General features: G+C 39.7%; 2 protein-coding genes, 3 non-coding genes and 2 pseudogenes across 6 annotated transcripts; 5 read left to right on the top strand and 2 right to left on the bottom strand.

Annotated features, from left to right (window-relative positions):
* Positions 1-1,761: 1,761 nt before the first annotated feature.
* Positions 1,762-3,837, bottom strand: LOC125896901 (dynein light chain Tctex-type 1). 2 transcript variants are annotated; one of them, XM_049589862.1, is made up of 6 exons: positions 3,801-3,837; positions 3,006-3,077; positions 2,760-2,801; positions 2,300-2,423; positions 2,132-2,209; positions 1,762-1,984 (listed from the first exon to the last, which is right to left on the bottom strand). In XM_049589862.1, exons 2-6 carry the CDS (start codon positions 3,030-3,032, stop codon positions 1,914-1,916), a joined length of 342 nt encoding a protein of 113 aa, XP_049445819.1. In that variant the 5' UTR covers positions 3,033-3,077; positions 3,801-3,837; the 3' UTR covers positions 1,762-1,913. The 2 variants fall into 2 exon arrangements, with proteins under 2 accessions (XP_049445819.1, XP_049445818.1); XM_049589861.1 differs by lacking the exon at positions 3,801-3,837 and having other exon boundaries at positions 3,006-3,245.
* Positions 3,838-5,744: 1,907 nt separating this feature from the next.
* Positions 5,745-5,935, top strand: LOC125897655 (U2 spliceosomal RNA). Its single transcript, XR_007450460.1, has one exon. It is a non-coding gene; the product is annotated as a U2 spliceosomal RNA (small nuclear RNA).
* A 4,471-nt stretch (positions 5,936-10,406) lies between these two features.
* Positions 10,407-10,570, top strand: LOC125897687 (U1 spliceosomal RNA). The gene has a single exon (XR_007450485.1). It is a non-coding gene; the product is annotated as a U1 spliceosomal RNA (small nuclear RNA).
* Positions 10,571-11,702: 1,132 nt separating this feature from the next.
* LOC125897661 (U2 spliceosomal RNA) lies at positions 11,703-11,867 on the top strand (annotated as a pseudogene).
* A 970-nt stretch (positions 11,868-12,837) lies between these two features.
* On the top strand, positions 12,838-13,001 carry LOC125897674 (U1 spliceosomal RNA). Its single transcript, XR_007450474.1, has one exon. It is a non-coding gene; the product is annotated as a U1 spliceosomal RNA (small nuclear RNA).
* A 4,933-nt stretch (positions 13,002-17,934) lies between these two features.
* LOC125897664 (U2 spliceosomal RNA) lies at positions 17,935-18,081 on the top strand (annotated as a pseudogene).
* Positions 18,082-18,784: 703 nt separating this feature from the next.
* On the bottom strand, positions 18,785-19,835 carry gtf2h5 (general transcription factor IIH, polypeptide 5). The gene is made up of 3 exons (XM_049590878.1): positions 19,691-19,835; positions 19,255-19,340; positions 18,785-19,125 (listed from the first exon to the last, which is right to left on the bottom strand). The coding sequence occupies exons 2-3, from the start codon at positions 19,287-19,289 to the stop codon at positions 18,945-18,947; spliced, it is 216 nt and encodes a 71-aa protein (XP_049446835.1). The 5' UTR covers positions 19,290-19,340; positions 19,691-19,835; the 3' UTR covers positions 18,785-18,944.

Here is a 19,835-nt window from a genome sequence, read left to right as displayed (position 1 = left end):
GAAATGCTCACTGGATAGGTAATCAATCTTTGTGGTGTAAAAGGAGAGGGAGAGCCAGATCTGGCCCGAATTATAAATTAATATATGCTGATTATCTAATAGAACACCAAAATTTGAATATTAATTGGTGTAGTTCATCCAGCAAACACATTTTAATACAATTAATAATTTTAAATATGGGGGGGGGGGGGGGCTAATAAAATATAAATACCTATCTGATAATTATAGCAATGAAGTAATAAATACATAAAAAAATAAAACCACTCCAGAGAGCATCAGAGACCTCAGATGGCTGATGTCAATGGGCAGACTCCCAGTGAGAGCAGTTGTATCATGGAGCTGTTGTGTCACCACCAAAGAATGTCCAGTGATCAACTGTTCCAAGCCTGAAACCCAAGAACACCTGTTAATAAACTGTTATAGAACACAAGAGGTGTGTAGCATTTTAAAAGGTCTGGGCATGAATTTCAATTTGTGTTATAAATCAGATATTGTGTAACAGATGCCCCCAAATCACAAAGAACTGTTTCAAATAATTGTCAGTGTTGTATGTGCCAAGCTATGGAAAATAAGATGTGCCATGATTATACATCAGACCGTCATAGACAGCGACCTGGTCGTTAAGCACATACTCACAGACCTCTGGAGGAGGAAAACAATGGATAAATCTCAGCGCCTCCCCTGGCACATTTTGGATATGTGACACTGACTGATTTTCTCATTTTCTCTAATTATGTATGTCTCATTTTGGTTTGTATTGTTGTCTTATATCTAATTTATATGTTGGTAATTCTGATGTTTGTACTTGTAATTGAAAGTTAATAAAGTTTATTTAAAAAAAAAAGGAAAAAAAAAGCACTAAGTCTGACCCCACTGGGTGCTAGCAGCCTCAGTCAAACTGCAAATTACAACAGGACTGAAAAGATCAACTCTTCTTCTCTGAAATTTGACCAGCAGTTTAAAAGTCCCAGGGCATGAAAATCTTCCTCCTGATTGTTGTTGCCCTCTATGTCCTCTACCTGATCTTCTTGGTTGTCAGAGCTTGTTCTGAACTCAATAATATGCCTTACTCAGGTATCACAAAATACCAAACCTCTTCATTTGATTTAAGTCTGTTTCTTTAACCATGATAACATTAACAAGAGCAGCTTTGTAATTGAACTTGTTTAAGAGTTTAATTTATTTCACTGGTAAGTGACGATGTTTGATAGTGTATTATCTGACTGTATCGATGAATGGATTTTGAGAAATGATTTTACACAACTTAATGTAAATGGACTACTGATTTGTCACATTCTTTCTCCCTGCACATACAGTAATTATACCATTGGCCAAATATATTTTGACTTATGTAGAGCGTATTATTTTAAGTAGTTTTTTTTTTTTCCTCACATAACTTTCCATACCTTGCCTACAATGTGAGACTTGCTGCCTTTTCCTTTGTTTTATAAACCTGGAGTTATGGACAAAAACAGCCAAACAAATGTGTTTCTGTTCATTACAAATAATATCCTAACGTATTCTAATCAAGATGGTGCCTTGTCTTTACATTTCTTATTACTGGGCTGCGGTCTCAAATTTGTAAATGCTTTGAGATTAATGTACATTTTTGATTCTTTCAGAGTGAATGTAGTTTCCGATGGTTTACGGTGGTTATATGAGGTTGTTGTGGGTCCTGATATGTTGGGAGTTCTACTTAATGAGATAAAAGCTGTAGATGTAGCACTCTTGTCATGTATCATGTAAATAAAGCAAAGTATATCCAGGATAGTATGTTTTTATTCAATAGCACTTAATATAAAAGCAAAAAAGTGTATTAACATACAGTCAATGTGAACAAATACAACACTCAGGTTCTCAATAACACACAAAATCCAATACATTTCAAACATTCTAGGTACACTGTAGTTGGTTCAGATGGCCAGCCCAAAAACACTGACGATACAGTACATGGACTTGTTCTCCCATCTCACAGAACAGCTTCCTGTTGGGTGTAATACATGATACATTTAGTGACAGTGGCACTTCATTTAAAGTCATTGACCACCAGTGTCTGAAAGCTGAGGAATCAAAAGCACACTGATAGTTGCTGACAGTCTAATACTGTACATACACAATATTACTACTTTACCATCAGTGGAGTTATCCCAGAAGCATGTGCTGGCTGTTTGCAGACCTGCCCCATTTTTCTGCATGATGATACAGGTTACTGTAGAAAAACACAAACCATCTGTTAATACCATCTTCAGAACCTAGGAACCATCAGAATATTATTGTTACACTGCAGCAGGACACATACCAATATATTTAAAAGGCTTCCCCAGCTTGCTGAGATGACTGAGGCACTGCTCCACCACACTGGTGGTCCACTGGTTCACTCTGCTGTGCTGGTAGGCATTTCCTCCTATAGTTGCTTCTACTGCCTACACAGACAGTTTCAGGAAAGTGGTGTTAAGAGCTGATCATCACGCAGAGTGCAACACCTTTTAATAACCTTAGAATGATATGAAATCCACATCATACAATACAACTTAATCAGCTAAATACTGCACAAAAATTGTACTGTATAGGTGTTACAATAAATCTTGTATTCTAGGGACGTTATAGATATGAACGTTGCCTAGCAACCATTGGTGTCCTTAGCAACAAACGGGTCGCAAAACGCTAAGCTCCAAGCTAGCGGTAACAATTAGTCGATTCAATCTTAAATTTAAGTAAACTCTGGGGATAAAGAGACAGGCATCATTCATTTTGCTTACCTCTTTTATAATTTTGCTCACTTCATCGACGACGAATGCAGTCTGTTTGGTGAAAGATAAAAACAGTTTAGTTTAAGCTAGCCAGCCGACATGTCTGTTCGCCATTAAACGTACTTTCTGGCCAAACGATTACGTGTCAGGTACAAAGTAAACCGTAGAAACAAGATATCGTTTTGTGGTTATATCTGAGCGTTGTTTCTAAGTGATACAAATATACGCAATAACTAGTTTAAAGCACAAACCCACCTCCTCTTCTGTCTGATACTCGTCCATTACTTCTGCCTCCGATGTGGACCAAGAAGACTTCCGGTTAAAATTCTTCAGAATAAAAGAACCAACTGAAAACCTATGGCAACTTTTAACATAGACTATAAAGATAATGTACGTGGCGACTTTTAATCGTGTCGACATCGACGTTTAAGCAAAAAAACAAACAAACACAAAACTGTTATGTACGGTAACTGCACAGACAGTTATTGCACTGCTGCAGTCACTTGAAAAAAAGTCTGTTTCCTCGCCAAAATGTGTCCCTCCCCCCACCTTCCACCTTGACCTGCCCAAACCCTCGGCCCTAACCTGAACCACCCAACGGGGAGGGAGCGGTACGCAGTGACAGGCAGAGAACACTATTGGACGAGGGGGACATTTCAATTCAGCTGTCGGCGACAGGTAATCACGTCTTCTCGCAGTCGAGGACCATTTCAGGTAAGTTAATACCTAAACCAAAGCTGCTTTTGGACAGCTTCTTCTAATATTGTTCTTTTTAGTCTTTTGGCTTAACATGTTTTGTTGTCAAATATTATGAAATAACGGTTTGCCGTCCATCATTTTATGGACTGAAGGCACTAACGGTTAGGCTAGGCCTGCTAATGCTGTAATTGCAAATGGCACCGTTAGTTGTAGGCGCGAGATGTATTTGTGGCAATGGTGGCCGTTACTCTGAGACTAACATATGACTTTAAATTAGTTTTAACTTACCCTTAAGCATTAAGATTAATGTCAGTTAGTGTTGGTTAAAGTTGCTTGTTAACTGAACGTTACCTTTGAAGGGAGGTTCGCGTTACGCAGATTCGATGAAAGCACGTACGTGTAGGCCCATTACCCTTTACGTTACGTTATAGTTCCTAAATTAGCTAAATATGGAGTGTCCAGTTTCAGAAATAACGTTACAGTAAGTTACAATAATTGTTGCTGCGTGTGGGGTGTTGTTTAACGTTAGCGGCCATGTTGAAGTTCGCTGAAACAGTCAAAGTCAGTTGTAATTTGCGTAGTTTTGTATTACATGTATTCTGTTGCTATCAAATAGTTGTAAACCAAATTACATTTAAACAGATGTCTTAAAAAGTCAATCTTTTCCGGTAACTTAAACGGTTTGCAAATTGTTTCAAAGTAAAGACTTTACATGTTGCCAGTACAACTTTTATTCTGAAAACTGAAACACCGGAAGTTAAAACAGTTCTGCTGCCAGTTTGATGCCTCGTTGTCTCGTTGGTGTCCAAATATCGATGGTGTACGCCTGTGATGTTTTGCTGGATCGTATACATTTGTTCAGATTCTAATAAGCTATACGTTGCCAATATTAAAAACATATATTGCTGGCTTACAACAGATGTTGAAGATTTGCTCTAACTATGGTGCAGACTTTGACATCAAATATAATGCCAATAAGAGTAACAATATGATTGTTAACAGTAAAGAAGACAGACAATTAGTATTTCCTGAATTATTTCGGTGTTGCTCCTAAAGTGTGTCGTGAGATTAAATATCTTGGTCATTATATTGTCAATGATTTATCTGTCGACCTCAGACAGTGTGCAAGTTGTATGCACAAGCTAATAAGCTTGCTCGCAAATGTATCGTGTTCAGTCAATGTGAACGTCGCTCTTTATAGAGCATTTTGCACTCCGCTGTATATTGCCCCCTTGTGGCGCTCCTATAGGAAGAGCAATATGCAAGACTTAATGTGGCCTATAACGATGACATGAGACTACTTCTTAATCTTCCACGATAGTGCAGTCAGTGGCAGCCAAATGTTTTCAGATGTTAGTGTACCTACTTGCCCTGCCTTAATGCGAAATCATATCGATATATGTGCAGATTCTCTGTCTCAGAAAATAGTATCATCCAGGCCTTGGCTACCCATGACCTGAGCTCAGTCAGGTCTTCATCTAAACTGTGGGGCCACTGGCTTTCCTGCTTGTTTGTGGGTGCAGTGTATTGAATTGTGTAAATTTCTATGAAATTATATAATGTGGTGTTGGGTAATTCTTGTCTTGTATAATGTAGGGTATGTCTTGTATTTTATTATTTATATTGTATTCTTGTACATAGATGACTGTTTTGTGTGGTATGCTAGGGACCTTTCTCTTTCCTTATTAAAGTCATTATTATTATTAGTAGTAGTAGTAGTAGTAGTAGTAGTAGTATTAATAGTAGTGGTAGTATTGTTCTTCACTAAAGCACAATGTAAAGTGTTTGGCCAAAGATGCTGTGTTTGTCGTTTCAGACTGAGCACAGTGTCCTGTATTGTTTCCGTCACCAGAGGGAGACACAGCTCAGTTTATCATTGTTGAAGCTTTATATTCAGAAGCAGGTGTATATTGTTCACTTTTAACCATACACGCGATCCAGTCAGTAGAAATAGTTTTACTTAATCTCAATCGTATATTTTAAGTGAGTAAATGACCAGTTCTTCCTTAATTAGAGCTATAAAGTGGATTTTAACATACCCGTTCGTACTGATTGCTGATTGGGCAGTAGCACATCACGTGACCAGAAATGGCATGAACCCACGTTAAACTCCCGTAACGTTTTGTGATAAAAGTCCGCGATCGGATGGATATTTCCGTTGTCCATCAGTCATAAGACATCAAACTGCGCTTTCACAATTTGTTGGTGTGTTTTTGTAGCCATAGAAATCATATTGAACCGCGAGTTAGTGTCACAATGAGGAGAAGGAGTCTCCCACTTCAGTCGTTAGTCAGCATCGCTTCTCGGCCTTTTGGCTAAGATCAAGTGTAGTATCTGTTCTTATCAGTTTAATATCTGATACGTCCCCTACCCGGGGACCATATATTAAATTGATTTTTGGAACAGGGAGATGGAATAGGGGCTTGCTCCGTCCACTCCACGCATCGACCTGGTATTGCAGTACTTCCAGGAACGGTGCACCCCCCTGTATGTGTTGAAAATAATAATAATCAGTGTGTTTATCACGTAGTCCTGAAAGTTCCTAGTATTCTTAATTATTGTAGATAGTGCACACCTGCTGATCTTTTTTTATTTGTAAATTTTGGTGTGTTTGGACTTTTTGTGGTGCCTATTATTATTGCCAGTTGTTGTATTTCTTTTATTCTTGTTTGAAGTGGAGACATATTGTATGCATGTCACTGTAAAATGAAGTGAACCAGTAACTGCAGAGTGACACAAGGTGATTGCAAAAGGAGATGTGTTGTGGTCATATTTAACTTTCACATATAAGAAAAGCATAAACATATTTTTTCTTTCTCAGTAGATGCTCAAACGGACCTAGTCTTATTGTGATGTGTAACTTAATTACACTTTAGTTTTGAAATGAGCTGTCAATTCAGTCAGATTATAATAATCTTTATTACGGTCTTAAATGGTCTACACACACATACACACAACCATTACATACATTTAAAATACATCATTAAAAATAAAAATATATACTTTCATATAAGTAATTCATCACTGTTTGTTCAGAAAGAGGTGCAAGCTATCATGCCAATGCTTTTGAAGCCTGGATGTGAACTGATAGCCCATCATAGGGCACGTTAAGGCCATAATAATGCTATTTTCTGACAAATCCAGTCGACACATAAAATTAAACATTAACTTTCGTAACAGTGCCTGACATGTTGGTACATTAGAGTACACGAATAACTGGCTGGCACTGTGCCACCTAGGAACACGGAGCAACAGCCTCATGGCATCATTATATGCCACTCTAAGCCTCTGCATACCTTTCACTCTGTAAGAGGACCAGAGATTAGCTGTATACAGCGGTGTGACATAAGCCCTGAACAGAGCACATTTAACATCTGCAGAACACATAGAAAATTTCCTCAACAACGTATTGGCCTGTGCATATATTTTACAGCTTTGACGGTGGATGTCACTGTCATCCATAAGATCATCTGAGAAGACATGTCCAAGATATTTCAATTCCTTCGACATGTCTAAGGATCCATCTGAAAGGTGGAAGGCAGGAAAAACCGATTTCTTGTCCTCTCTAGATCTCACAACTATGACTTTACTTTTTTGGCGTTATAGTTAATGTTAAATTTTCTGCCATATTGTGTGCATATCCTTAACAGTTGTTGTAACCCAGCAGTATATGGACAAAGTACAACGAGGTCATCAGCATACATGAGATGATTGACAACTTGTTCTCCCACAATACAGCCCGTTTTACATTCATTTAACTGTCTTGAACGGTCATCTATATATACATTAAAAAGAATAGGAGATAAAATTCCTCCTTGACGGACCCCATTGCCCACATGAAAAGGAGCAGAGACAGTATTATCCCACTTGACTTGGAATGTTTGCTGAGCATACCAGTACATAAAAACTCTGACACTATATTTAGGAACATCTCTCTCAAGTAATTTGACAAATAATTTCTCATGATTGATTCTGTTAAATGCCTTAGAGGCGTCAATGAAACAGAGAAACACAGAGGAGTTTTGGCTTTGGTACTTAGCAACGATCTCCTATAATGCATAGATGCATAAGTCAGTACTATGTTTTCTCTTGAACCCAAATTGATTGTCAGTAGTTAGTACATACATTTCCATCCTATTTAAAATGATTCTTTCCAGCACCTTAGACAGGATACTGGCAAGGGCAATAGGCCTATAATTGTCCATGCTGTTTACTTTGCCAGCCTTCTCCTTAAGGACAGGAACCAGCAAAACAGACAGGATGGAGTCAGGGAGAACACCATGCACCAGGATACCAGTGAGACACATGGCTAACATTGTAGAGAGCCTATAGCTGGCATGTTTGAGATGCTCTGCAGCAATACCCTCTGTACCACATGCACCTCACCAGGCCTTACTGTGACGTTAGTGTCCAAATCAACATTATTAACAGCAACAACATTGCTCTTAACACAGTTGAAGAGCTTGATATAATGCTCACGCCATAATTTTTGCAATGTTATCTGAGCCACAGACACCTTCAATGTCATATGGTAAAGAAGTTTTATGATTATTCATCACCAAAAGTCAACATGGTTGTTATTTTGTAATTTCTTGGCAAGCAAGTCAGCTCTAATAGTGTTCTCATTTGTCTTAATATGACGAAGAGCATATTTATATCTAGCATTAGTTCGTTTCTTATACTCAAACACATCACCCTGTCTAGGCCTTCCTGCATCAGACCAAAGTTTAAAGGCTTCCCTTGCTGCAGCATGATGTTCAGCCACATACTCATTCCACCCAGGTTTGATGTTAAACACCTTCTTATGACTGCAGGAAGACCCAGCAGAGGCATGTAGAACTTTTATAATGTTATCATATAAATCACAAAGGTCAGCAGCGTGTTGTGTGTCAGTACAGTTCATATTTAGACATGTTATGGCATTCCTCGGCAATACAACATCATTTAGTAAGCTGTCAGTTAAGACAGTATATCTATCAATGTCCTCCTTAGATAGATTAGCCCAGTTGAATTTCTCTGAGTTGACAGTATTCCCAGCATCCACCAGGAGGGGCACAGTCTCAACATTTAACAACATAGCTATTGGTATGTGGTCAGAGGTAGCCAGACCATAGCAAATTTCCATATTTTCTAGAAGATGTTTTGCAAAAAGAGAATTGCTATCAGATACATCAGCATTAAATCCCCATTTACATAGACACAAGTTGAATCATTGTCCTCAATGAAGGAATGAATAAAAGCTAGTCTGTTCAAAAATTCATCCTCAGACTCATAGGATTCACAAGGTGTATATATATTTAAGATGCTAATCTTCTTACCATTAAAATGTATGTCTAACCCTATGGCCCAATCAACATTTAATCTTATCACTTTCACCATTGGGTCATATTTGCGGTTCCAAAGGATGGCCACTCCACCAGCTATTCTACCTTTAATTAATTTCCCTGAATTTCCCTCCAGTCCAACTGCCCCTGCTTAATACGACCGGCTTTCTTTACTACCGTGGTCCAGGCAGGGGATTGTGTTTGACTCGATAACCGAGCCGCCACAGTTGGTGTCAGGGCTGTGGTCTCCATCTGGACAGTCGCATCTGAAATCCATTCAGCAGCCACGGGGCCCGACGCTAAGGGGAGCGACTGCTCCACAGCAGTCAGACGACCATCAATGGCTGCTGTCACCTCCCGCAAACTTTCACAAACATTTGACTGGGTTTCCAGGGTTCTTTTCATGCAGCAGATCTCACTGTTTAATTGTTCCATTCTGCCCAGCAGCGTCGATACGTCGATGTGTTTGAAGGAGACGGGTGGCAATTCGTCCAGAAAGTGGGACACAAATCTCGGAATATCCTCACCACACTCGTTAAGCACTTTCATGCACAATTTAACATTATTAATATCCTTCTGTTGACCTTTGAAGGTAGCACAGCGCTGAGATGTGTCAGGGCAGCCCTCAAACAAAGCCTTCTTGGCGGCTTCAATCCGTTCAGAAGTGAAACTACTTGTCACCAGCAGAACAGTCTCGTCGTGGCTGAAAGTTCTCATTTTAACCACAAGAAAGTTCAACAGTTTATCTTCCACAATCACTTTACCGTCATTAGTTTTGTAAATCTCCGGTTTTAGTCGAGAAAACGCTGAAGCAGCAGCACGCCGTGGTGGCAGGTCCTTCATCTTACGCATTTACAACATTTATAGGGCTTTATAGACTTTATAAAGTTCAGATCAGAAAACTTTATTTATCCCGTGTGGGCAATTCAGTTTACAGCTCCCAGTTCAACAGAAGTACAAACAAATACAAGAATCAAGTGAAAATCCACTCTGCATAATTTCTGCTGCTGTTTTATCCCGGTCTGGTTTGTGCTGACATATCAAAAGAAAAGCAAATACATGTGTTTGAGCTTTTTGTTTCTAATCTATTTTTTCTTTTTTCCGTTAGTTACATACAGAGAAGCACATTTGTAGACATTTGTTGAGTGTTGTTCACACTCCAGACCAACAGGTGGCAGCAGCAGAACGTCAGTTGTCCACCAGCAGAAGGCGAAACAAGTAATCAGGAAGTGTCTGTAATGTGAGGAGACAAACGTGTTTTTCACTCTTTCCATTGATTTTAAAATGCAGATCAAACAACACTTGATTGCATATTAATTTAGCTTTGTCTGGTGTGAACTCGCTTAGGTTTTTAGTTCATTTATTGGAGATAAATGGGTATTCTGGTGATGTTAGGGCAGCTTTTGATATGGATATACAGCATTGCATGATGGGATATGTGCCGATTTTTCTCAAGTAAAATGTGAATAATATTTGTCTGTCTCAGTACAAAAGTGTTTCTTGTATATGAACGTCCTGTAGATTATCAGAGCCTTTATAGTGTGTGGTTTTGGTCATTGCCATACATTGCCAGCACCATCACCTATCATCGTATGACCGTGAGTGAGGCCCCTGTGTGTGAGGTGTACAACTCATACTTACCTGGCAGGGGAGATACCATGATCAAGAAGGTGGTTCGCCCAGGGCGAGGCTCGGTCATTGCACTCCGATTGCGCTGACCTCTGCGAATTCCCCAAATGCGGGAATCTCGACTGCATAATTTCTGGTAGTGGGGGACTGCGTTCGCGCTCTCCCCTGATAACGGTGTACAATGACAATAATGAAAGGCGAGGTACTATGGAACACATGTGTAAGATAAATCGGCAGTGTAGATAGACTTTTTTTTTTTTTGACGCATCTCTCATGATACTATTTAACTAAGCATATAACGATGAGAGTGAGTGTCGTTGTGTTGTATTTCAGCTAACGGCCTTACAACCTAATTACAACCGAATCGCAGCCGTGCTGATATTCAGTACAACAGCACGATCTCGAGTGTCATTTTGCTTTCATACAACACTTTTACACGCGCATTTATCAACTGTAAAAAGCGGCAACAGATTTATGTGGTTGGTTCCGCCAATACAAATAGACTGTACTGTTGCCAAACAACACAAGCACATTTCTGCACACTAGCTTGTTACGTTGTGTTAACTCGCCCACACTTTACCACAGACCAGCTGCTGTATATCATGTAGGTAACATTTGTGTTTTTCCATTTATTTTGAACCAGTGAAATACGTCTGTTGACCGTCTCTTCGGATGAGTACGTTTGATGCTGATGAGTTGGAACAGTTTAGTCAGCACGTCGCGTCGTCTTCTGATGTTAAATGAGCAAACCTGGATATTTGCAGTGAAGTGTTCAGGCTTCTTCCCATCCCTTCGTCATTTTCTGACCATTCAAAGTTTAACTCAAATGTTATTTGTAGTTAAATGTTCAATTTTGCGGTGCAAAGTTTGTTACGACGACCCTTCATGTCGGCTAATAAACGGTTAAATAATTAAGGGCTCAGAACACCTGTAAGGCGGAGTGATACGTGCGTAGTTAAAAGTCCCAGCGTTGTTATAACATATATCAGCCGTAGACTGTATAAGTAAGATAACAGCACACATAAGATGACTCTTGTCTAGTAAAATTGCTTGAATAGAGTGTTTTGTAAATATTAATAAAAGTTGATTTCATACCATGTCACGTCATAAATGGTAATAATCATGTAAAGATTGCTATGGTAACTTTAGTACATACCTGAAACGTATATGTAGTGATGTGTAAGTAATGTTTTTGTGTGGCTTTGATGGTCTCAGTGTATTGTAGCCTGGAAGTGATGTTTCATTGGTCAATGAGAATAACTGTGGTGAATCACTTCTTTACTGCTGAGCCATTCAAATTATCACTACCTGGCAGTTTGGCTAAAGTTAAGTGTAATATCTGTTATCATCAATTTAATATATTAAATAGTTTATTTCAGAACAGGGAGATGGAATAGAGGCTTGTTTTGTCCACTCCTCACAATTATCTGGTATTGCAGTACCTCCAGAGTCAGGTGCCCCCGCTAAATTGTCAAATACAAACATGTTCAGCGCCTCGGAGTGTTTTGCTGTTCTCATGATGGTAATGTGGAAATTGGTTATATGTTGACTGAGCCCCTGTAACAGGTGCACATTCCTAATAATCATGCATTATGACATAATTTACACACTTGTTGAACTTCTTTGTAACTTTGGGCGGGTTTTAACTTTTCTGCAGTGTCTATAATTTTCGTTTTGAGTAAATGTTATATACATCTCACTGTAAAATGAATTGAAGCAGTACCTGTTGAGTGAGACAATGAGCTGCCAGTTCAGTCAGATTAATAGATTCATTCCCCAACGTGAATATCCACTCTGCATAATTTCTGCTGCTGTTTTCCCAGTCTGGTTTGTGCTGATATGTCAAATGAAAGGCAAATGCTTTTCATATGTTTGCACGTTATTTGTAATATTATTTTCTTCTTTCTATTAGTTACAAACACAGAAGCTTACAGATATATTTTTAATTAGGCGTTGTTCACACTCCTGACCAACAGGTGGCAGCAGCAGAACGTCCGTTGCCCACCAGCAGCAGGTCAAAGTGTCTGTAATGTGAGGAGACAAGCGTGTTTTTCACTCTTTCCACTGATTTTTTTTTTTAAATGCAGGTCAAACAACACTTGATTGCAGTTTAATTTAGCTTTGTCTGGTGTGAACTCGCTCAGGTTTTTAATTCATTTATTGGAGATAAATGGACAATCTGGTGATGTCAGGGCAGCTTTTAATATGGATATACAGCATTGCATGATGGGATATGTGCCGATTTTTCTCAAGTAAAATGTGAATAATATTTGTCTGTCTCACTACAAAAGTGTCTCTTGTATATTAGCGTCCTGTAGATTATCAGAGCCTTTATAGTGTGTGCTTCTGGACTGGTCATTGCCATACATTGCCAGCACCATCACCTATCATCGTATGACCGTGAGTGAGGCCCCTGTGTGTGAGGTGTACAACTCATACTTACCTGGCAGGGGAGATACCATGATCAAGAAGGTGGTTCGCCCAGGGCGAGGCTCGGTCATTGCACTCCGATTGCGCTGACCTCTGCGAATTCCCCAAATGCGGGAATCTCGACTGCATAATTTCTGGTAGTGGGGGACTGCGTTCGCGCTCTCCCCTGATAACGGTGTACAATGACAATAATGAAAGGCGAGGTACTATGGAACACACGTGTAAGATAAATCGGCAGTGTAGATAGACTTTTTTTTTTTTGACGCATCTCTCATGATACTATTTAACTAAGCATATAACGATGAGAGTGAGTGTCGTTGTGTTGTATTTCAGCTAACGGCCTTACAACCTAATTACAACCGAATCGCAGCCGTGCTGATATTCAGTACAACAGCACGATCTCGAGTGTCATTTTGCTTTCATACAACACTTTTACACGCGCATTTATCAACTGTAAAAAGCGGCAACAGATTTATGTGGTTCCGCCAATACAAATAGACTGTACTGTTGCCAAACAACACAAACACATTTCTGCACACTAGCTTGTTACGTTGTGTTAACTCGCCCACACTTTACCACAGACCAGCTGCTGTGTATCATGTAGGTAACATTTGTGTTTTTCCATTTATTTTGAACCAGTGAAATGCGTCTGTTGACCGTCTCTTCGGATGAGTACGTTTGATGCTGATGAGTTGGAACAGTTTAGTCAGCACGTCGCAACGTCTTCTGATGTTAAATGAGCAAACCTGGATATTTGCAGTGAAGTGTTCAGGCTTCTTCCCATCCCTTCGTCATTTTCTGACCATTCAAAGTTTAACTCAAATGTTATTTGTGGTTAAATGTTCAATTTTGCGGTGCAAAGTTTGTTACGACGACCCTTCATGTCGGCTAATAAACGGTTAAATAATTAAGGGCTCAGAACACCTGTAAGGCGGAGTGATACGTGCGTAGTTAAAAGTCCCAGCGCTGTTATAATATATATCAGCCGTAGACTGTATAAGTAAGATATCAGCACACATAAGATGACTCTTGTCTAGTAAAATTGCTTGAATAGAGTGTTTTGTAAATATTAATAAAAGTTGATTTCATACCATGTCACGTCATAAATGGTAATAATCATGTAAAGACTGCTATGGTAACTTTAGTACATACCTGAAACGTATATGTAGTGATGTGTAAGTAATGTTTTTGTGTGGCTTTGATGGTCTCAGTGTATTGTAGCCTGGAAGTGATGTTTCATTGGTCAATGAGAATAACTGTGGTGAATCACTTCACCACAGTTATTCTCATTGACTTGTTTTTTTTTTTTTTTTTTTCCTCCACATTTTTTGCCACATGGTTGTCTTTTCATTGTACCTTTTTTACGAAGCATGGAAATGAGGGAAAAAGGCACGAAGATGGAATTAGAACTGGGGCCAGGCGTTTTTATGTGTGGCTGAGGAGAGAAGTTAACGCTGATTGACTTCACCACCTGCCTTCCACCATCCAGCTGGGACCAATTAGGGGCCATGTATTTTTATGCTGGGCAACCAACGACATGCAGGAAGTGTGGCTGTTCATCTCACCTTGTAGCCAGCTGCAGCGCCACCTCCTGCAGAAACTGCAGAAGTACAGTCCACAATACCAAAGACTGTGACTGGCCATTGAAATATAATCTCTGTGGGTCAGACACCTATACATTCAGGAGTTGCCCTGAGTCCTACGCAAACAAAACGAGACAGTCAAACGTAGGGTTTCACCATCAGGAGCCTTCACCATCAGAGGTACCTCAAGCCCATCAGGAATCCACCAGCGAGGCAGACCAGCAGGGTTCAACCCATCAAGACGGTATCCCAGAGTAACCTGGAACAGCAGGCTTTACAGCCCCACAGATCACCACCCAGAAACACCTAGACCAGCAACTCCAGGCCCCCAGGAGATACAGCATTCCCAGGAGGACCAACAGTGGCCCAGTGTCATTTAAGGACTGTGGAGATCTCCTAGATTTACCATACCATTTTTCTTCTTCAGGAGTGTTCTTTTGTTTTCAAAGAAAATTACAAACTGTATGAAAACAGATGGACATAAGGACAGTCAGTGTGGAGAGGGGGAAAAAAACAGAGCCTCAGGGCTGGCAGTCCTTTTCAACAACCAACAATTTCACATCCAGAGGGTTGAGAGGGTTAGAGATGGGAGAGTAATGTTGGTGGATATAGAAGGACGAGGAGCTAGATGTAGAGTTATAAAAGTTTACTGCCCCACTGAGACTCAAGATCGTCAGGTGGTACGACAGACCATTCAAACTTTGATTCACTGTGGGAGGGAAGTCATTAGTGGGGGTGACTATAACTTGTAGATATAGCAGACAGAAGATCAACATCCTCTGTAAAACTAGATGCCAGTTCTTATACACTTAGAAACATTATCAAGGACTGTAAACACTGTGAACCACTTACCTGTTCAATAGAGCTAGTCCCCTTCTCATCCCACCACAAACTGGATTGCTCAGTAGAAATCCATGGCTCAATTAGGTCTGGTACAGGCACTTGGAACCTCTTGAAAAACTCTTTAAACATGTGCAACAATGGATCTTTAAACTGGTCCCAACAAGTGCTGCAATACCCTTTGGGCAGGCCATCAAGGCCAGGAGATTTATTACTCTGCATGACCTTGGTTATCTCATCAGTTGTCAAGTCTCTCCCCGGGAGGTCTGTCTGTATTATGAAGTTTTGTTGTTACATAGGACAAATAGTAACTGATTGACTGTTAGGATATGGATTTGTCTTGATAGAGGTCACTGTAGAATGACTTGACAACCCCAAGTATGCCTTGAGGATCACTCACCTCTTTTTTTGTCTCTGTCTAAAACAGCTTCAATTCAGTGCCTGGACTTGGCCAATTTATTAAAAAAAATAGCGGCTTCACTTCTCATTTTCTTTTAGGTGCTGCACTCTGCTCCTTGTGAGCACCCTTCTACTCTTCTCATACAATCTGGACATGTCTTTTTTTAATTTTACAATATCTTCATTCACATCAAAACCTGACAGTAAATGGAGATAGTAACGCTGCAACTTAGCTTGCAGTCTCTTTTGGAGGGCTCGTTTTTTGCAGCTGCCTTTTTACCTCCGGCCATGAAGAAAGCTCTTGTTTCATGTTTGACATCCTCCCACCATTCTCCCAATGAGTCAAACAAAGGTTGCAATGTGAACCACTGATTAAGTTTGTCCCTGTATTTCACCACCTGTGGGTTGTCTAATAAACTTGTATTGAGTTTCCAAGTGTTTGGACCAGACCTAATTGAGCCATGGATTTCTACTGAGCAATCCAGTTTGTGGTGGTCTGAAAAGGGAACTGGCTCTCTGCTGCACTCTGCTCCTTGTGAGCACCCCTCTACTGGTGGACAAACTGCCAAGCCAAATGTGCTGTGCTTTTTTAACAATATGGGGATGTTTACATTGGACTAAATTGTTTCTGAATCTTCTTCAGTCAGTGTGCCCATGGGAGTTAACCTTGAGTGCAGTGGAGACACAACCTGTTCAATGCCTGCTCTTGTAATTTTGTCCAATTGAAGTTGACATGCACAATTTTTTAGACATGAAAAAACTACACTGTAAATTTTTGGCCAGGTTTGTTCATTTTGTATGGTTTGGGGTGGCCTTTTCCCCCATGCTCTAAGCACACCCCGCCCCACTCAAAACAAAATGGGCCTAACTCGGGCCTGCCTGTGGCTTCAGGCACGCATTAATAATTGGGGTCACAAACATAGCCTTCACTTTACTTTCCATGTCTGGGAAACCTTTGCCTCCTTTCTCTAACGGCCTGTACATTCTCACGTTTTAGTTTTTCGTGTTGCCCTCCCCACATGAACTGAAAGATGATTTTCCTCAGTGTTGTCATAAAACCATGGGGGATTTGGAATGTTGCTGCCGAATTTGTCAGAAAGGGAAGGATTTCGGCCTTTATAACAAGGACTTTCCCAGTCATGGATAAGTCTCTGTCCTGCCACTGGAGGAGCTTTCCTCTAATTTTGGGTAATTTTGACTCCCAATTGTTTTTTTCCATGTCTTTTCCGATAGGTACTCTTAAGACTTTGATTGTTGTATTTTTTTTGTATGAGGCCGAGGTGTTCTACTGGTTCCCTCCAGTTGAGGCAGAGTATTTCACATTTCCCCTTGTTAATTTCTGTTCCTGATACAAAGTAAATTCATCACAAAAAAGCAGGGTAAATAAACGACACAGCAGAAATACTGTCCGGTCACTGGTGTCAGGTAAAATTTGCATGTTGGCATGTGATTTGTAGTCTACAGTTGAATTTTATGATCCAGCTGGGAGTCTACAGTCAACCAGTCTACCACCAGATGTCACTATGTCAGCTGTGTTTGAAGACCCTAAGCTTCAAAACTTATTGGCACAAATAGAAAAAAAAAGCCCCAAAGCCTCATAAGGCTTCATTTGCACATCCTTAACAAAAATAGACACTTTAATTGTGTTACAGGAAAAAAAAGCAATGGGAAATGTTTGAACAGAGGGCCCAAACGTTTGATTTTTAATTGCAGAGAGATAAACTAAGAAATGCAATGCACATTTCTTGTCATTGAGGAAAAAGGAGGGTAATACAGTGGGTGAAGAAAGACAGTGGTGATTCATGTGGGGATAGGAAGGAGATAGATGGCTAGGCAGTATTGTGACAAGCTTTTCAAGTAGAAGACACAGATATTGAAAAGGGGAAAAAAATCCAATTCCCTGGTAACGAAAAGAGTCAATATGAGTGCCCCTTTTGTGGTATTTACAACTTCATAGATGAACAATTCTGAGAGCTCAGACTTCACAAGATTGTGTTCACAACTTCCCATGTTGTAAACACGAGCTCACAAGTTACATTTGAATGCAGCAGTATCCATTAGACCCTCAGCTATCACAAGGCTGGCACTGCAGCAGGGTGGACATTGTGATTCTCTGCAGATGTCTCCATGCCTCCTTGGATAACTAAAGGTAGACTGCAAACAAGGCAGGATTACCAGTGTTGATGCACTCGACTATTCTATTGTTTGCACTGTGTATTGTGGCATATTTTTGTGACAGGAATTGCATCCTGGGCTGTACTTTGTTTTGTAGTATTTTTAATACATTTTATATTTAAAAAAAAATCAGTTCTATCAGTTCATGAATTAAATTGACTTTTTGGAACTTGGAGATGGATTTGGGGCTTGCTCCATCCATGCCACCCCTCAACTTGGTATTGCAGTACTTCCAAGAATGGTGCACCCCTCTATAACTGTGAAAATCACTAGGCACCTCCAGGTAATTTGGAAACCCCAAGTATACAAATAAGACAGTTGATGTGTCATGTAGAGGACCATCAACATGTTTTACACAACGTAACATGGATGAGCTTCATAGCAGCAGTACCAGGCAACATTCTTTAGAGACAGTATCCTTTCATGTGACTGTTTCAGGCAAATATTTAAGTGTTTTTCCTTCAGAAATACTGTATTCTCCTGGCAGTGTGAAGTTCTTTTAAATTATGTTTACATCATCATCATGTATGTAGAACATACAGTACAAAATGATTGGTGAAATGATCTTTATAATATGAAGGGAAAATAATTTAATATGTTTTCTTGGTGTGTAATCAAATCATGAATTGGAACTCATGATGTCAACATTTCTAAAATTCAGTCCTAAACCTGGTTGCTTTGGGGTTAAATGTGGAAAGGCCATTATTGTTTGCCAAATTAATTGATGGATTACACCCAACTCTGAAGCTCTATGCATGTTTGTCTCATCAAAGCTCTTTATTTTGGTTCTCTGATCATCTATGCTTTCATCAGCCCTCCATAATAAAAAAACAAAAAAACATACGCAGATGTAAAAATGGCAACTCAAGCCAGCACTTTAAACCAACCCACAAACAATTCAAAATACTCAACAACTTTCACAATGGACATAATTAATGGATAGCAAAAACTAAAAAAAAATTACTTATTTTTTTTATTTACATTATTTTAACAAAAAATGAGCAACTGCTCCATTACAGTCTACAGTCAAAACATTGCAAACCATGTTTGTTTAAAGACAAACTCTTAAACTAACCTAAGTCCCAGGGAAAAAAGTTCATTGAAATAGTTGAGTGTTATTTCTGTGTGATAGGGAATGAATTTTGGTCCATTAACTCGCCAACTCTCTCTTGCAGGGTTTGAACCACCTCTGCCAGGATAAAGACGTGTGTGTCGTCAAGGTCCTTGAGGATGAACTTCTTTCCTAGGGCCATTTTTTCGTCCAGGTAGAGGAGGAACTGTTTCATGGCAGGATCACTGGTTCAGAGAGCAGAGGGGAGCAAGGGGAAACATCTTAAGTCATTACATCATACCCACATGTGAGTTATAACGGAATTAGGTAATACATATATCATACTTATGTATTTGTCTCAAAGTTTTCCTTACCATTCAACAAGGACACCTTTGTGTACGTTGACCATATTGACAGTTGTAGAGAAGTCAGCAGTCGGTGCCAATTAAAATGCTCAAACCTGTAGTAACAAGATGTGTTACGTTACTTTCCTAATCGGTAACATGAAGCTAACGCGGCTAAAGGTTAACTCAGGACAGTAAATCAATAAAAAAACAAAGTTTGAGAAGTGAGAAGAAAATGTTAGAAGTTGAAGAGTTTGCGTCTCGGTCTCAGTTAACTTTGACGTACTTCAGAGAAAACAAAAACAGTTGGGCTAAGCAACGCTAACACAACTGCTAACGTTAGCATTTTATTTGAGCCTTGTTAGCTTGTTAGCGATATCAGTTCAAAAGTACGTAACTCTGGAGATAATCTGCGAAGTACTGCCATTTTAAAATATTAACACGCCGCCAGTTCATATTTTCATACCAAGCTATAGTCAAGCGAAGGAGCTGAGCAGGACGAGAGACAGACTTTCCTCTCCCCGATAGCTTCAATTGTTTCCTGCTAATAGTGCTAATGTTTCAGAGTATTGTGGAACTGAGATGACGTACGGTGTACACCGGGGGACAAT

This window comes from Epinephelus fuscoguttatus, linkage group LG11 (assembly GCF_011397635.1).
Source record: "Epinephelus fuscoguttatus linkage group LG11, E.fuscoguttatus.final_Chr_v1".
Lineage (NCBI taxonomy): Eukaryota > Metazoa > Chordata > Actinopteri > Perciformes > Serranidae > Epinephelus > Epinephelus fuscoguttatus.
This window is presented reverse-complemented; position numbering and strand designations above follow the sequence as displayed.

What these genes read in the sequence shown, in the direction of transcription:
- LOC125896901 (XM_049589861.1), bottom strand. Translation starts at nt 3,170, where the DNA reads ATGTCGACACGATTAAAAGTCGCCACGTACATTATCTTTATAGTCTAT. An exon ending in AGTATCAGACAGAAGAGGAG is followed by an intron (nt 2,802 to 3,005) that starts GTGGGTTTGTGC and finishes TTCACCAAACAG; the next exon opens with ACTGCATTCGTCGTCGATGA. An exon ending in GAAGCCTTTTAAATATATTG is followed by an intron (nt 2,210 to 2,299) that starts GTATGTGTCCTG and finishes GTTTTTCTACAG; the next exon opens with TAACCTGTATCATCATGCAG.
- gtf2h5 (XM_049590878.1), bottom strand. Translation starts at nt 19,289, where the DNA reads ATGGTCAACGTACACAAAGGTGTCCTTGTTGAATG. An exon ending in AAAGGTGTCCTTGTTGAATG is followed by an intron (nt 19,126 to 19,254) that starts GTAAGGAAAACT and finishes TCTCTGAACCAG; the next exon opens with TGATCCTGCCATGAAACAGT.